Source organism: Stenella coeruleoalba, assembly GCF_951394435.1.
Source record: "Stenella coeruleoalba genome assembly, chromosome: 5".
Classification (NCBI taxonomy): Eukaryota; Metazoa; Chordata; class Mammalia; order Artiodactyla; family Delphinidae; genus Stenella; species Stenella coeruleoalba.
This window is the reverse complement of record NC_137150.1, coordinates 102,567,034-102,585,478: the sequence shown is the minus strand read 5'-3', so window position 1 is coordinate 102,585,478 and position 18,445 is coordinate 102,567,034. Positions and strand designations below refer to the sequence as shown.

Below are 18,445 nucleotides of genomic sequence, written 5' to 3'. Positions count from 1 at the left end.
GAATCAGTGGATATTCTTTTCTGTGACAGATGAAACTGCAGTAGAGGAGTAAAGACTTTTTCAAGATAACTGAATCAATGAAAGACAGAACTTGCACTTCATTGCTAGTGCTCTTTTAATTTCTGTATGGTTGGCTGTCAACCCATGACCGCCTTATACTCTAATATGCTGCTATCTGAACAAAATGCCCTCTTTCTCACTGTCTTTCTCCAATTACACTTGCTTTCCAGGGATATTTAAACCACACCTTTTGATCATTGTTCTAGTGTTAGCTATTCCACTGACCAAATCCCCTGCCAAATTACCCACAAATTCTTTAATCTGGAAAAATTGTTATATTCTACTCTATGATTCTAAGTAATCCCTTAAGGATAAAATTATACAACTTGGAAATGAGAATCATTACAAATTATGAATTACTAACTTCAGCTGTATCTATCATGCCACTTGTCAATTCTTTTTATTTTGAGTTTGCCCTCTCTCACACTTCCCTTCAGTTTCTCCATCTTAAGACTTATCTGTACATATGTGTGCTTTTTTTGTTTGTTGGTTGGTGAGGAGTGGGGAACAGGGCTAGTTTACATTTTTCCTTTTTTGAGTTATAATTTACACATAGTAAAAAGCACAGATCTTAAACATTCAGTTTAATGAGTTTTGACAATTATATATATACAAGTAACACAAAACAAGAGATAGAGCCTTCCTATCCCTCTAGAAATGTATGTTATATTATTTTCTAGTAAACATTGGCCTTCTAGAATTTGATTGAAATGAGTTCAAGAAAGAATGGAAGAAATGTTGTTTGAGACAGCAAGTTTGCACAACTATTTCATTATGACTTTATGCTTTCAAGCAGGTGGTCAATGGAAAAGAATGGATATTCAAGAGAATTTATTTTAAGATGGACCAAATAACTGTGTACTTACCTGGCAATTATCACTAAAGAGGGAAATGTTGATACCAAATACAGTGGGAATAATTGAAAAGCTGGTATATTTTTGGAAGGCAAGAAGGATGGAATGTAGTACACACATGGATAGACTAGCTTAGGCAGGAGTACACACATTAGCCTCATTGTGGCAAAATAGAAAATAGAGTATATGGATATAGATGGAATAAGTTGGTAGATCTGTTGGAAAAAGCATGTGGTAGTTTTTGGTTTTGCTTTTTCTGATTTTTAATAATGATTTTTAATAGTGAAATCAGAAGCATTGCCACCAGCTGAAAATGGGATGGAGAGGGAATTACTTGGCATTTGAGAACAAAAGAAAAGAGATGGAAGAGTCTTCTTATATAGGAGAGTAAATATAACAGAAACTTAACAGGTTACACTAAGGACCAGTTTTGTATAAGGAGTCATGAATTTAAAGGAAACAAATCAGCATGGATGTATGTTTCCTTCTAACATTGTTTATTCAGCTGGGCAAGATGATGGGGTAGTATATGCAGAGTTTTATGCAACTAGTATTGATATTTTCTAGGTGGGTATAATAAAGGGCAAAGAAGCCAGAGAGTGAAGACTCTGAGGCAAATGACTGATTACAATCGAAGACCATTGACCTAAATTAGATAAAAGGGAAGTGAGGTTACTACCTGAGTGAAGGAAAGTGAGATGATGATTAAATCAATATATGGTTACACCTTTTAAATCCTTTTAAATGATCACATTGTGTGTCTGTGTTTATTATAACTAAACACATCATTTTCCAAACATAAAAGGGTACCTGCTAAGTGACATAAATCCAGGAATTTAGGTAAATCCCATAAATTTTATTCTTTCTATGTCATATCTACAAATATGTTAGACTTTTTTGTCTTCATCTTTTTAGGCTAAGATATTCTAACCTTAACCTACTGTAAACTGTCTTGATCATTTAGTTGTCTTTCTCCAAATCTTCGCTGCTTCAATTATATTTTTCATTAATAGAATAACAGCTGTGCTTTGATTTCTTAATGTTAAGATTTTGGTTTTGCTTTGTTTCTACCAACAACATAGGCAAAAGATAATTTCTTAAAATATACATCCTCAGGTAAACAGAAAGAAAAATAGTTCAACCCTATAATACAAAAATCTTAATCTTTTATCTGAACTAAAATAAGATTGTGTCAAGGTCAAAACTGACTTTCACTTTGCTAAATGCAATGGCCAATTCTCAGGTGAATATGTTGAATCATCCTAAGGATTTAATACAGTTGATGACTTGTCATTCCTGAAATGCTTTCTTTCCAAAGCTTATTAATTCTTCCCTTACTTTGCAGGCCATCATTTTCTCAGAGTACAGCTCCTTTACTTGAGAGTTTATGCAGGACTTTTTCTCATTATTTATTCTCACTTTATAGGTGATTCATCCATTCTCATGGTTTTAAATGCAATTCATATGATGATGATTCTCAAATTTACTTCTCTGGGCAGACCACTTCCCATGAACTCCTGATTCATATATCTAACATCTTGTTCAACAATCTCCATTTAGATATCCAATAAATTTTTCAAACTTAACATGTCTAAACAAAATTTCTGATTTTCACTCTCAGAACGTTTTATGCCACTCTTCATTTTATCTCTGTTAATGAGAACTCCACTGTTCCAGTATTCACTCCAACATCTTGGAGGTGTCCATGGTGTCTCTCTAAGCTACCAGCATTGTCTATTAGTTCCACCATCAAAGTACAATCATAGGGCTTCCCTGGTGGCGCAGTGGTTGAGAGTTCGCCTGCCGATGCAGGGGACACGGGTTCGTGCCCAGGTCCGGGAGGATCCCACATGCCACGGAGCAGCTGGGCCCGTGAGCCATGGCCACTGAGCCTGCACGTCCGGAGCCTGTGCTCCGCAACGGGAGAGGCCACAAAGGTGAGAGGCCCGCGTACCGCAAAAAAAAAAAAAAAAAAAAAAAAGTACAATCATAGGGAGCGCTCCAAGATGGCAGAAGAGTAAGACATGGAGATAACCTTGCTCCCCACAGATACATCAGAAATACATCTACAGGTGGAACTGCTCCTATAGAACACCTACTGAACACTGGCAGAAGACCTCACACCTCCCAAAAGGCAAGAAACTCCCCACGTACCTGGGTAGAGTAAAAGAAAAAACAGAGACTAAGAATAGGGATGGGACCTGCACCAGTGGGAGGGAGCTGTGAAGGAGGAAAGGTTTCCACACAGTAGGAAGCCCCTTTGCGGGCGGAGACTGCGGGTGGCGGAGCGGGGAGCTTTGGAGCCACGGAGGAGAGCGCAGCAACAGGGTTGCGGAGGGCAATAGCGAAGAGACTCCCCCACAGAGGATCAGTGCCGACCAGCACTCACCAGCCGGAGGCTTGTCTGCTCACCCGCCGGGATGGGCGGGGGCTGGGAGATGAGGCTCAGGCTTCAGAGGTCAGATTGCAGGGAAAGGACTGGGGTTGGCTGCGTGATCACAGCCTGAAGGGAGCTAGTGCGCCATAGCTAGCCGGGAGGGAGTCCGGGAAAAGGTCTGAAACTGCCAAAGAGGCAAGAGACTTTTTCTTCCCTCTTTGTTTCCTGGTGGAGAGGAGAGGGGTTTAAGAGCGCCACTTAAAGGAGCTCCAGAGACTGGCACGAGCCACGGCTATTGGCGCGGACCCCAGAAACCAGCATGAAACTCTGAGGCTGCTGCTGCTGCCAACAAGAAGCCTGTGTGCAAGCACAGGTCACTCTCCACACCTCCCCTCCCGGGAGCCTGTGCAGCCCGCCACTGCCAGGGTCCCATGATCCAGGGACAACTCCCCCCAGAGAACGCACGGCGCGCCTCAGGCTGATGCAACATCACGCCGGCCTCTGCCACCGCAGGCTCGCCCCACACTCCGTGCCCCTCCCTCCCCCTGGCCTGAGTGAGCCGGAGCCCCCGAATCAGCTGCTCCTTTAACCCTGTCCAGTCTGAGCGAAGAACAGATGCCCTCAGGAGACCTACATGCAGAGGTGGGTCCAAATCCAAAGCTGAACCCCGGGAGATGTGCAAACAAAGAAGAGAAAGGGAACTCTCTCCCAGCAGCCTCAGGAGCAGCAGATTAAATCTCCACAATCAACGTGATGTACCCCGCATCTGTGGAATACCTGAATAGACAACGAATCATCCCAAATTGAGGAGGTGGACTTTGGGAGCAAAGATATATTATTTTTTGCCATTTTTGTATTTTTGTGAGTGTGTATGTGTATGCTTCTGTGTGTGATTTTGTCTGTATAGCTTTGCTTTCACCATTTGTCCTAGGGTTCTGTCCATCCTTTTTTTTTTTTTACTTAAAAATTTTTTTTCTTAATAATTATTTTCATTTTAATAACTTTATTTTATTTTACTCTATTTTATTTTATTTTATCCTCTTTTCTTTCCTTCCTTCCTCCCTCCCTCCCTCCGTCCCTCCCTTTCTTTCTTTCTTTCTTTCTTTCTTCTTTTTCTCCCTTTTATTCTGAGCAGTGTGGATGAAAAGCTCTTGGTGCTCCAGCCAGGAGTCAGTGCTGTGCCTCTGAGGTGGGAGAGACAACTTCAGGACACTGGTCCACAAGAGACCTCCCAGCTCCAAGTAATAGCAAATGTCGAAAATCTCCCAGAGATCTCCATTTCAACACCAACACCAACACCCAGCTTCACTCAATGACCAGCAAGCTACAGTGCTGGACACCCTGTGCCAAACAACTACCAAAACAGGAACACAACCCCATCCATTAGCAGAGAGGCTGCCTAATATCATAATAAGGCAACAGACACCCCAAAACATATCACTAGACGTGGACCTGCACACCAGAAAGACAAGATCCAGCCTCATCCACCAGAACACAGACATAGTCCCCTCCACCAGGAAGCCTACACAACCCACTGAACCAACCTTAGCCACTGGGGACAGACACCAAAAACAATGGGAACTATGAACCTGCAGCCTGCGAAAAGGAGACCCCAAACACAGTAAGTTAAGCAAAATAAGAAGACAGAAAAATGCACAGCAGATGAAGGAGCAAGGTAAAAACCCACCAGACCTAATAAATGAAGAGGAAATAGGCAGTCTACCTGAAAAAGAATTCAGAATAATGATAGTAAAAATGATCCAAAATCTTGGAAATAGAATAGACAAAATCCAAGAAACGTTTAACAAGGACCTAGAAGAACTAAAGAGCAAACAAACAATGATGAACAACACAATAAATGAAATTAAAAATTCTCTAGAAGGGATCAATAGCAGAATAACTGAGGTAGAAGAACGGATAAGTGACCTGGAAGATAAAATAGTGGAAATAACTACTGCACAGCAGAATAAAGAAAAAAGAATGAAAAGAACTGAGGACAGTCTCAGAGACCTCTGGGACATTAAACACACCAACATTCGAATTATAGGAGCCCCAGAATAAGAAGAGAAAAAGAAAGGAACTGAGAAAATATTTGAAGAGATAATAGTTGAAAATTTCCCTAATATGGGACAGGAAATAATCAAGTCCAGGAAGCACACAGGGTCCCATACAGAATAAATCCAAGGAGAAAAACGCCAAGACACATATTAATCAAACTGTCAAAAATTAAATACAAAGAAAACATTAAAAGCAGCAAGGGAGAACAACAAATAACACACAAGGGAATCCCCATAAGGTTAACAGCTGATCTTTCAGCAGGAACTCTGCAAGCCAGAAGGGAGTAGGACATATTTAAAGTGATTAAGTAGAAAAACCTACAACCAAGATTACTCTACCCAGCAAGGATCTCATTCAGATTTAATGGAGAAATTAAAACCTTTACAGACAAGCAAAAGCTGAGAGAGTTCAGCACCACCAAACCAGCTTTACAACAAATGCTAAAGGAACTTCTCTAGGCAGGAAACACAAGAGAAGGAAAAGACTAAAGGAACTTCTCTAGGCAGGAAACACAAGAGAAGGAAAAGACCTACAATAAAAAACCCAAAACAATTAAGAAAATGGGAATAAGAACATACACATAGATAATTACCTTAACTGTAAATGGATTAAATGCTCCCACCAGAAGACACAGACTCGCTGAATGGATATAAAAACAAGACCCATATATATGCTGTCTACAAGAGACCCACTTCAGAACTAGGGACACATGCAGACTGAAAGTGAGGGGATGGAAAAAGATATTCCATGCAAATGGAAATTAAAGAAAGCTGGAGTAGCAAAACTCATGTCAGACAAAATAGACTTTAAAATAAAGACTATTACAAGAGACAAAGAAGGACACTACATAATGATCAGGGGATCGATCCAAGAAGAAGATATAACAATTGTAAATATTTATGCACCCAACACAGGAGCACCTCAATACATAAGGCAAATACTAACAGCCATAAAAGGGGAGATCGACAGTAACACAATTATAGTAGGGGACTTTAACACCCCACTTTCACCAATGGACAGATCATCCAAAATGAAAATAAATAAGGAAACACAAGCTTTAAATGATACATTAAACAAGATGGACTTAATTGATATTTATAGGACATTCCATCCAAAAACAACAGAATACACATTCTTCTCAAGTGCTCATGGAACATTCTCCAGGATAGATCATATCTTGGCTCATAAGTCAGGCCTTGGTAAATTTAAGAAAACTGAAATCATATCAAGTATCTTTTCTGACCACAACGCTATGAGACTAGATATCAATTACAGGAAAAAACTGTAAAAAATACAGACACATGGAGGCTAAACAATACACTACTTAATAACCAAGAGATCACTGAAGAAATCAAAGAGGAAAGCAAAAAATACCTAGAAACAAATGACAATGAAAACACAACGACCCAAAACCTATGGGATGCAGCAAAAGCAGTTCTAAGAGGGAAGTTTATAGCAATACAATCCTACCTTAAGAAAGAAGAAACATCACAAATAAACAACATAAACTTACACCTAAAGCAATTAGAGAAAGAAGAACAGAAAGACCCCAAAGTTATCAGAAGGAAAGAAATCATAAAGATCAGATCAGAAATAAATGAAAAAGAAATGAAGGAAATGATAGCAAAGATCAATAAAACTAAAATCTGGTTCTTTGAGAAGATAAACAAAATTGATAAACCATTACCCAGACTCATCAAGAAAAAAAGGGAGAAGACTTAAAAATCAGTAGAATTAGAATTGAAAAAGAAGTAACAACTGACACTGTGGAAATACAAAGGATCATGAGAGATTACTACAAGCAACTCTATGCCAATAAAATGGACAACTTGGAAGAAATGGACAAATTGTTAGAAATGAACAACATTCCAGACTGAACCAGGAAGAAATAGAAAATATGAACAGACGAATCACAAGCACTGAAATTAAAACTGTGGTTTAAAATCTTCCAACAAACAAAAGCTCAGGATCAGATGGCTTCACAGGCAAATTCTATCAGACATTTAGAGAAGAGGTAACACCTTTCCTTCTCAAACTCTTCCAAAATATAGCAGAGGGAGGAACACTCCCAAACTTATTCTACGAGGCCACCATCACCCTGATACCAAAACCAGACAAAGATGTCACAAAAAAAGAAAACTACAGACAAATATCACTGATGAACAAAGATGCAAAAATCCTCAACAAAATACTAGCAAACAGAATCCAACAGCACGTTAAAAGGATCATACACCATGATCAAGTGTGGTTTATCCCAGGAATGCAAGGATTCTTCGATATATGCAAATCAATCAATCTGATACACCATATTAACAAATTGAAGGAGAAAATCCATATGATCATCTCAATCGATGCAGAGAAAGTTTTCAACAAAATTCAACACCCATTTATGATAAAAACCCTCCAGAAAGTAGGCATAGAGGGAACTTTCCTCAACATAATAAAGGCCATATATGACAAACCCACAGCCGACATCGTCCTCAATGGTGAAAAACTGAAACCATTTCCACGAAGATCCAGAACAAGATAAGGCTACCCACTCTCGCCACTGTTATTCAACATAGTTTTGGAAGTTTTAGCCACAGCAATCAGAGAAGAACAAAAAATAAAAGGAATCTAAATTGGAAAAGAAGAAGTAAAGCTGTCACTGTTTGCAGATGACATGATACTATACACAGAGAATCCTAAAGATGCTACCAGAAAACTACCAGAGCTAATCAATGAACTTGGTAAAGTAGCAGGATACAAAATTAATGCACAGAAATCTCTTGCATTCCTATATACAAATGATGAAAAATCTCAAAGAGAAATTAAGTAAACACTCCCATTTACCATTGCAACAAAAAGAATAATATCTAGGAATAACCCTATCTAAGGAGACAAAAGACCTGTATGCAGAAAATTATAAGACACTGATGAGCGAAATTAAAGATGATACAAATAGATGGAGAGATATACCATGTTCTTGGATTGCAAGAATCAATATTGTGAAAATGACTCTACTACCCAAAGCAATCTACAGATTTAATGCAATCCCTATCAAACTACCATTGGCATTTTTCACAGAACTAGAACAAAAAAAATCACAATTTGTATGGAAACACAAAAGACCCCGAATAGCCAAAGCAATCTTGAGAACGAAAAATGGAGCTTGAGGAATCAGGCTCCCTGACTTCATACTATACTACAAAGCTACAGTAATCAAGACAGTATGTTACTGGCACAAAAATAGAAATATAGATCAATGGAACAGGATAGAAAGCCCAGAGATAAACCCATGCACATATGGTCACCTTATCTTTGATAAAGGAGGCAAGAATATACAGTGGAGAAAAGACAGCCTCTTCAATAAGTGGTGCTGGCAAAACTGGACAGGTACATGTAAAAGTATGAGATTAGAACACTCCCTAACACCATACACAAAAATAAGCTCAAAATGGATTAAAGACCTAAATGTAAGACCAGACACTATCAAACTCTTAGAGGAAAACATAGGCAGAACACTCTATGACATAAATCACAGCTAGATCCTTTTTGACCCACCTCCTAGAGAAATGGAAATAAAAACAAAAATAAACAAATGGGACCTAATGAAACTCAAAAGTTTTTGCACAGCAAAGGTAGCTATAAAAAAGACCAAAAGACAACCCTCAGAATGGGTGAAAATATTTGCAAATAAAGAAACTGACAAAGGATTAATCTCCAAAATTTACAAGCAGCTCATGCAGCTCAATAACAACAAAAAAAAAACAACCCAATCCAAAAATGGGCAGAAGACCTAAATAGACATTTCTCCAAAGCAGATATGCAGATTGCCAACAAACACATGAAAGAATGCTCAACATCACTAATCATTAGAGAAATGCATATCAAAACTACAATTAGATATCATCTCACACTGGTCAGAATGGCCATCATCAAAAAATCTAGAAACAATAAATGCTGGAGAGGGTGTGGAGAAAAGGGAACACTCTTGCACTGTTGGTGGGAATGTAAATTGATACAGCCACTATGGAGAACAGTATGGAGGTTCCTTAAAAAACTAAAAATAGAACTACGATATGACCCAGCAATCCCACTACTGGACATATACCCTGAGAAAACCATCATTCAAAAAGAGTCATGTACCAAAATATTCATTGCAGCTCTATCTACAATAGCCAGGACATGGAAGCAACCTAAGTGTCCATTAACAGAATAATGGATGAAGAAGATGTAGCACATATATACAGTGGAATATTATTCAGCCATAAAAAGAAACGAAATTGATTTATTTGTAGTGAGATGGATGGACCTAGAGACTGTCATACAGAGTGAAGTAAGTCAGAAAGAGAAAAAGAAATACCATATGCTAACTCATATATATGGAATATAAAAAAAAAATACCAACAAAGGTCATGAAGAACATAGGGGCAAGACAGGAATGAGAATGGACTTGATATAGTGAGGGGGAAGAGTAAGCTGTGACAACATGAGCGAGTGGCATGGACATATATACACTACCAAACGTAAAATAGATAGCTAGTGGGAAGCAGCCGCATAGCACAGGGAGATCAGCTTGGTGCTTTGTGACCACATACAGGAGTGGTATAGGGAGTTGGGAGGGAGGGAGACGCAAGAGGGAAGAGATATGGGAACATACGTATATGTATAACTGATTCACTTTGTTATAAAGCAGAAATTAACACACCATTTTAAAGCAATTATACTCCAATAAAGATGTTTTAAAAAAAAAAGTACAATCATAATCTAGTTACTTCATCCAAATCCAGCATTACCACCTGTTTATGTTCCCCCAAAATTCATATGTTGAAATCCTAACCCCCAAAGGTGATGATATTAGTAGGTGGGGCTTTTGAAGGGTGATTAGATCATGAGAGTGGAGCAGCATGAATAAGATTAATACTCTTATAAAAGAGATGCCACAGAGCTCCTAGCCCGTTCTGCCATGTGAGGATACAAGAAGAAGTCTACAACCTGGAAGAGATCCATTGTTTAACCATACTTGCACACTGATCTCAGACTTCCAGCCCCTAGAACTGTAAGAAATAAATTTCTCTTGTTTATAAGCTAACCAGTCAGTACTATTTGATTATAGAGGCCAGAATGGACTAAGACAGAAAATGCTCCCAGCCCACCATAATTCCTTACCTGGATTATTGCTATGGCCTTCTGAATACTCTTCTTGCTTTTGCCTTTACTCCTCCAGAGTCTATTGTCATGATCATCAATGTAATTCCTTTTAAAACATAAATCAGATCATATCACCCCTCTGTTAAAATGCTTCTGTTAGATTTCTTTCTCACTCATAATGAGAACAGAAGTTTTCACCAAGACCTACCAGGCTCTGTGTGGTTTGGTCCTGCTATCTCTCTGATCTCATCATTTCATCTCCTTCTACTTCCCTTCTCACTCACATAGGACCAAGTATATTAGCCTTCTTGTTCCCCAAACACCTCAAGTATAATTGTACCTTAAGATCTCTGCACTTGCTGTTCCCTTTGCTTGGGATGTTCCCCATGATATTCATACAGCTAACTCCTGACTTCCCTCAGGTCTCTCTGCTCAAATGTCACTTTTATGGAAAAGCTCTCCCTGAAAAACCATGAAGAACCCCTACTCTGATACTCCTATCCTACACTTGGCCTTGAATTGGACAAGGATTCTTATGCAAGGTAGCCTTCCGATTCAGGAACTTGAGTCTGACAACAGTTAGTGGTCATAGACCTAAGGTAGGCAGGTAACCAGTGGTTGTTCTAGGTGACTCCAGCAGTGTGGAGGTTCCAATCAGTGACTGGGGTCCAAGGACACTGGTGCCTCATTAGCTGGACCTCGCAAAACACAACATGGCCAGAGCCTAGCCAAGGAGCCTAGCCAAGTAGCTTATCTGAGCCTGTCCAAGCAGTGTCTGTAAAGCAGAGGCCTAGGATAGTCCTGGACTCATTTAAAACCCTTATTTCTTTGGGCTACATTGACATTTTGGGGAAGGGGAACATAATTTTAAAGCCTAATATATGCAACAGGAATAATAAAATACATGAGGATTAAGGGCAGAGGCAGCATATTTAATTCTTCTAGAACTTCTATTTTGGTTATATTACTGCTAGGCACTTAGAAGTCATACCATAAATATGAGTTGAACTGCAGGCACTATATCTAGATTAATATTTATCTGAAAGCTTTTTTAAGCATGTAAGCAAAGATATTAATCAAAAATGTAAAAACAACAAAAAAGAAAGATATATTTGACTACTTACAAATGAAGCTTCACGATGTCAAAAATAATCCCAAGTTCCAATAAAAATCAATGATAAACTGAAAAAATTCAATGCATGTAGCAAATAGCAGCACTATTAATCTTTTATGAAAACATACAAATATTTAAGATGAAAACATATGCCCCAACAGAAAAGTGTATAAAAGTCATTAAAAAGAAGTTCACAAAAGAAAAACTATAAATGACCCATGAATATATGAAAGGTTTATAGCATCATTAGTAATCAAAAAATGCAAAGTAGAATAATATGAAAACTTTCTTTTTTGCATCTAAAATGAATGGTGTCCAAGGTGACTAGAGTTAGATATAATTTTCACTCTCTTCCCCAGTGGTATAAATTGACACAATTTTCTAGAATTTCTTTTGACAAAATTTTCAAAAGATTTAAATATGTTTGTAATATTTGAATTAACAATTGTGCTTATAATAATTTAACCTAGAAAATAGAAGAGCCTTAAATTATGTATTTATAGTGGTAGCATTGTTATTTGCAGTAGGGAAAATTTATAATAGAGAAATCCAAGAATTTTGGAAATTTTAAATAAAATAAAATTTTTCTCTAATATATTCTGTATAGTCATTAAATAGCATACCTTTGAATAACAGCTAATAACAATGTATAATGCTAATAACTAATAATAATTTTGAAATTATACAGGCCATATTATAGAAAAAGGCAAAGTTATAAAACTTTATAGTATATTAAATTTTTTGAAAAATAATTTAGACACATAGAAAACATAACACAAAAATAAACTAAATTGTGAATGGTGGTTATACTTTTACATGGTATGGATATTGTGTGTTTTTGTCATACTTTTCTCAATTTTGTATCTTCCTATAATGAAGTTATACTACTCTACCAAGAAAATATTTTGTATAATAAAGGTTTGGAAAAATGAGCTTGCAGAACAGAGAAAAAAACAAATATCATGTGTCCTACCAAACATCTCCCATTGTCATGGACAGAAAAAAAAATCAGATGGGGATCAGCTGTCAATATGAGCCACATTGTTGATTCAAAGCCTAACTTAATTTTTTAACAAAAAGATTACTCTGAAAAACCTCAAGACCCATAAAATACTAGTTAGAAGTAAGCAGTACTGTTTTATTTTTGATATATAAAACTTGAGGAACAGTACAGAATTTGTTTAAAATTGAATTTATAACTCCATATTCATAATTACCGATTCTGCTTTTTCTCAAATATCAGGCTTCATAGATTGGATAAAGGGTATGAATTAGATTTTGGTCAGTAAATTAAACATTTTTTCTATAAAATTATCATGCTCTGCATAATTGCTATTGGCCTTTAATCAACCACATGACCATTGACTTATGCAGCAAATACAGAATCAATTCACTTAGTACAAGTTTAGGGGATTTGTATGCACAATTATATTTTAAACAGAAATGTGAAGTTTGCATTATCCTCCCTCTGAGCACTGTCAAGTTCACTGCTTTCCTATTGAAAAAGAATGAGACAGCTCTATTGCTTTATACTTAATTTGAACTTGCCCATAGTCTCTTATGCATATGCATCTCTTATGACATAATTTGAATAAACATTCAAAGAGGTAAAATACAATGATTTTTAGGTTTTATATGACATCATTAGTCCATAGATTTTATTGACCTTCCATTTAATCAACCTAAATATCTGAATAAACTTTTTAAAAAATCCCCCGAAGAAATGACATGCAGTCCAGGAGTTTAAAACTTAAAAGAGACCAAGATGAACTAAACAACAGGAATAATGTCTTCATCATTTTTGTATTTTTTTTTTTTTTTTTTTTTTTTTTTTTGCGATACGCGGGCCTCTTTGTGACCTCTCCCGTTGCGGAGCACAGGCTCCGGACGTGCAGGCTCAGCGGCCATGGCTCACGGGCCCAGCCACTCCGCAGCATGTGGGATCCTCCCGGACCGGGGCACGAACCCGCGCCCCCTGCATCGGCAGGCAGACTCCCAACCACCGCGCCACCAGGGAAGCCCCATTTTTGTATTTTTTAAATGTTGCCAAAACATAAGTTGTTAAACATTGTGGAACTGATTTTACTTCATTGTGTATCTAATTTGCTTTAAATCTATATATAAGAATCCATACTATAAAAAGGAGAATACAGTTCTTAAAGGAGATTTTTCTTGACAAAAGAATTGTATTAAATAAAAATTACTTTAGTATAGTTACAAATATGGAAATTAAATGATTCCACTTACAAAAATATTTGTGTAAATTTTCTCAGTTGTGTGTCAAATTGAGTATATATATTGCACTATTTAAAGACCTCTGTTACAAATTCATCCTTCTTTAAACGTGACCAAATTAATCTTGCTAATGAATATCTCTAAATAATCACTTTACACCTTAAGTTCCTTTACTGGTTTTCCATTACTTCTATATCCCTTACCAAGAACATCCTGGGGAATACGTCTTGTTCAACTATATATCTTCTAGCTAACATTTCCAATCTTCTTTTCCAAAACTTTTTTTTCATTTTTTCCTCCCACCAAAATAGGCTACTCATTTTACCTAGAACATGTCCCAAGTTCCCTTGCCTTTGTTGTTTTGCCTATAGTATTCCTTCTATTTTTATATCATAATTGCCCCCACTTCTATTACTGACATATTGCCCATCCTTCAAAAGTTCAAAAGTATTTTCACATACTTTTAAACTTGATTTCATTTTTCTCACTATGAATTCCCTTGATTATCCTCTTATGTCATTTGCACATTCTGCAATTTACGTTGGTTACCTAGGTGTTTGTACTAGGCCTCTCATTTTTTCATAGTCGGCAGAACTAGCAGAGTACTCTGCTCAATAAATATTTGTTGAATTGACAGGCAAGGATACATTAAATGGATAGTGAAAGGGAAGGAATGACAGATATAAATATAGCATAAATATCCCTAAATGAAATAGAGAGGAACACTCAGCTGGGCTACAGAGAACGTGGTCACTATGTAAGCTAGGAAAATCACATCCAATTTTGGATATGTTTGTAACTATTTACACTTACTGGTGAATTTATCTTGAACTTCCCCAAAATATTCAGGCATATGGTAACCAATTCATTGGCTTTTGATCAGAATTTAGAAGTTATGATTTTAAATGTCAAAGCCATATAAGTTATACTATTTTGAGAACTAAATTGCCTTTCTTTTGTACTTGAAGACTTTTTTAGAGTAGTTTTAGGTTCACAGCAATATGAGTGGAAGGTACAGAGATTTCCCATATATCCCCAGACTCCACACATGCATAGCTTCCATCATCATCAACATCTTCCATCAGAGTGGTACATTTGTTACAACCAATGAACCTATATTGACACATCACAATTATCCAAAGTCTAGAGTTTACATTACTGTCCACTATGGTGTTGTCCATTCTACGAGTTTGGAAAAACTTAAGATGACATGTATATATCAACTTAGTATCATATAAAATAGTTTAACTGCCCTAAAAATTCTCTGTGCTCTGCCTATTCATTCCTCCACCGCCCTCCTCCCCCCACCCCCACCTCTCCCCATCCCCTGACAATCATTGACCTTTTTACTGTCTTCACAGTTTTGCCTTTTCCAGAATGCCATATAGTTGAAACCATACAGTACGCAGCATTTTCAGATCAGCTTCTTACAATTAGTAGTATGTATTTAGGTTTCTCCATGTTTTTCATGGCTTGGTAGCTCATTTTTTTTTTAATGGTTTAAGAATATTCCATTGTCTGGGTGTACTGCAGTTTATTTGGTCGACTCATCTTGAAGGGCGCCTTAGCTGCATCTGAGTTTTGGGAATTATGAATAAAGCTGATACAAACATTTGTATGTAGGTTTCTGTGTGGATATGTTTTCAGGTCCTTTGTGTAGATACCAAAGAGCATGATTGCTAGATCGTATGAGAAGAGTATGTTTAGTTTTATAAGAAACTGCCAAACTGTCTTCCAGGGTGGCTGTACCATTTTTCACTCCTACCAGCAATGAATAAGAGTTACTGTTGACCCACATCCTTGCCAGTATTTGGTGTTTTCTGTATTTGGGATTTTGGCCATTCTAATAGATAAACAGTAGTATTAGATTGTTGTTTTAATTTGCAATTCCCTGACATATGATGTTGAACATTTTTTCATATGATTACTTGTCATCTGTATTATCTTCTTTGGTGAAGTGTCTGTTCATGTCTTTTTCCTTTTTCTTAAAAATCGGTTGTGTTTTTATTGTTGTTTTAAGAGTTCCTTGTATATTCTGGATAACAATTTTTTAAAGTTTTTGCAAACATTTTTTCCCATTCTGTGTTTTGCCCTTTTATGCTCTTGACATTATCTTCGTCAGAGCAGAAATTTTTAATTTTTTAATTAAAAGAATTTATTTTAACTTTGAAGTCCAGCTTTTTAATTCTTTCTTTCATAGATTATGGTATCTAAAAAGTATTGTATATAAAAAGTCATTGCCATATCCAAGGTCATCTAAATTTTCTTTTTTGTTTTCTTTTAGGTGTTTTACAGTTTTGCATTTAGTTCCATGTCCATTTCCAAGTTAACTTTTGTGAAGGGTGTAAAGTCTGTGTCTATTTTTTTTCACATGGATGTGCAGTTGTTCCCGCACCATTTGTTGAAAAGACTATCTTTGCTCCATTGTCTTGTCTTTGCTCCTTTGTCAAAGATCCGTTGACTATGTTTATATGGGACCTTACATTTAAAAAGATTTTTCCAGTGGTTGTCTTACTCAAAGCATATAATCACCTCACTGACTTATGACATTTAAAACTTTAAAGTTTAAATTTTTAAAATTTAAATATTTAAAAGACAATGTTTTGGAACTATTTTTATTAGAAAATAGCATATTTATTGGGGAAATATTATAAAATATAGATTAAAGATTAAAGAAAAATATTATAACGCCATCACTCAGAGATAATCACTGTGACATGTTTTGGTATGTATATTTCTGACCATTCTACGCATATTTGTCATTTTTTTTTTACAAAATCAGTAACTTAATATACACCATCTTTCACTGAAATTTACATTGGAAATATCTTTCAACACAAACAAATATACTTCTACAATATGTTATTTGATGGTAGAATAAATTTGGCTTATTTTGATATTTTACTTCTTTAGATAATTAATTCTTAGGGTTAAATCTTTGTGTGTTTGGTTATTTCCTTAAGATAAATTTTTAAAATGAACTGTTGGTTCAGATGTCCCTATTTCTCCATATCTTCATACTTGAGGATTTACTTGTGTCTAGCTTTTTTCCTGAATCTCCAGATCTGGATCATGACAGAACTGGAAAACCTTTGGTGTCATACTGGTTAAGGCATAGAAGACAGTAAGAAAAGATGCCTCTGAAAATTATGCCATCAGGCCACTTATCTATGAGGCTGAAAGCCACCGCTTAAGTAATCACCAATGTGGTCCTTTTGACTCAACCATTACTATAGGCTTCTCAGGATTTAAAATAAGAACAACAACAAAAACCCCCACACTGTATTATTTCACTAGTACCAACAAAGTACCATAGACTGGGTGGCTAAACAACAAAAATTTATTCCCTTGCAGCTCTTGAGGCTAGAAGTCCAAGATGAAGGTGTCAGCAGGGTTGGTTTCTTCTGGGAGCCTCTTTCCTTGCTATACAGATTCTTCCAGTGTCTTCACATGGTCTTCCCTCTGTGTGTGTTTTCAAATTTCCTTTTCTTATAAAGTTATCAGTCATATTGGATTAGAGTCCACCCTAATGATCTCATTTAAACTTAACTACTTCTCTAAAGACTCTGTCTCCAATACAGTGACATCTTAATGTACTGAGGGCTAGAACTTAAAAACATGAATTATGAGAAGATACAATTCAGCTCATCATATTTACTTATTTTAATATATTTCCTTCTGGGAAGAGGCTAGTAACCCTTTTATTTTCCTAAGTTATATAGCAGAGGATTTAAGATAGCCACATTTTATCAATCAGTAAACAAATCCTTCCTCACTTAACCATCAAGATTTATGAGAGTGGGTTCTGGAACTGTCTTGTACATCCTTATCCTCATTGACTAGTATGTTATCTAAAACAGAATAGGTGCATAGTAAAGATTCGTGGATTAGATGAATATATGAAAGAAACGTCCATTTATTTAAGACACTGTGATAATTGGTGCTAGGAAATCAAGGAAAACACTGTATTGCTTTCAAAGTGTGTGCAATATCAAGGGAAGGATTATAACATTTGAAGTCTTGAAAATAAAGCCATATTGCAAACTCTAATGCCCTCAAGGGTTAGGCAACTAATTTAAATGTGTGAAGAAGCTATGAGTAAGAAAATAGGCAATGACAGGGCCTTCCATAAACTAGAAAATCAATGCTAAGCCTAATCAAATTACACTTCCTTAAAACAACCATAACAGTACTGAGCTACCAAACAAAATATGTCTGAGGGTTTATTTAGGACCACAGGGTACCAGTTCTTGATTCTTGTTTAGGATATGCAGTTTCACTGTTTTATAGACTTATAAAAGATAATTAAAATCAAACAACCAATGACTAGCACAGATTCTGCAATATAAGTGGTAAATCTTGGATCTGAGAAAGCACTGTAAGCCGAATAGTTCATTCTATACATCTATTGCCAGACAGCAATATGATCTAGGCAATCTCTAAATGTCTTCACTGGTTTAAAATATGTAAGTAATACCATGTAGAAATCTTTACCAGTTTATAGACTATATTAACTAATAATAGTAAACCTAATTTTTCCCAATGATAATAATCTGTGAGTCCTTGAATTTATATGATAGACTCACTTTAGTCTTTACCCAGATAATTTTTAAA

At 36.5% G+C, this 18,445-nt stretch overlaps 1 protein-coding gene across 4 annotated transcripts in view; it reads right to left on the bottom strand.

Annotated features, from left to right (window-relative positions):
• LOC307186789 (uncharacterized protein) overlaps positions 1–18,445 on the bottom strand; it is a 423,851-nt gene that overhangs the window by 152,549 nt on the left and 252,857 nt on the right. For 3 of the 4 annotated variants that reach the window (XR_013828462.1, XR_013828464.1, XM_079922327.1), the window contains exon 3: positions 10,501–10,588. Coding sequence is in view for 1 of the 4 variants with exons in the window: in XM_079922327.1 (XP_079778453.1) it covers positions 10,501–10,588 (88 nt within the window). In the remaining 3 variants the exon portion in view is untranslated. Of the gene's footprint in view, positions 1–10,500; positions 10,589–18,445 lie in introns of those variants that run through there. The other variant, XR_013828463.1, reaches the window with a different exon arrangement.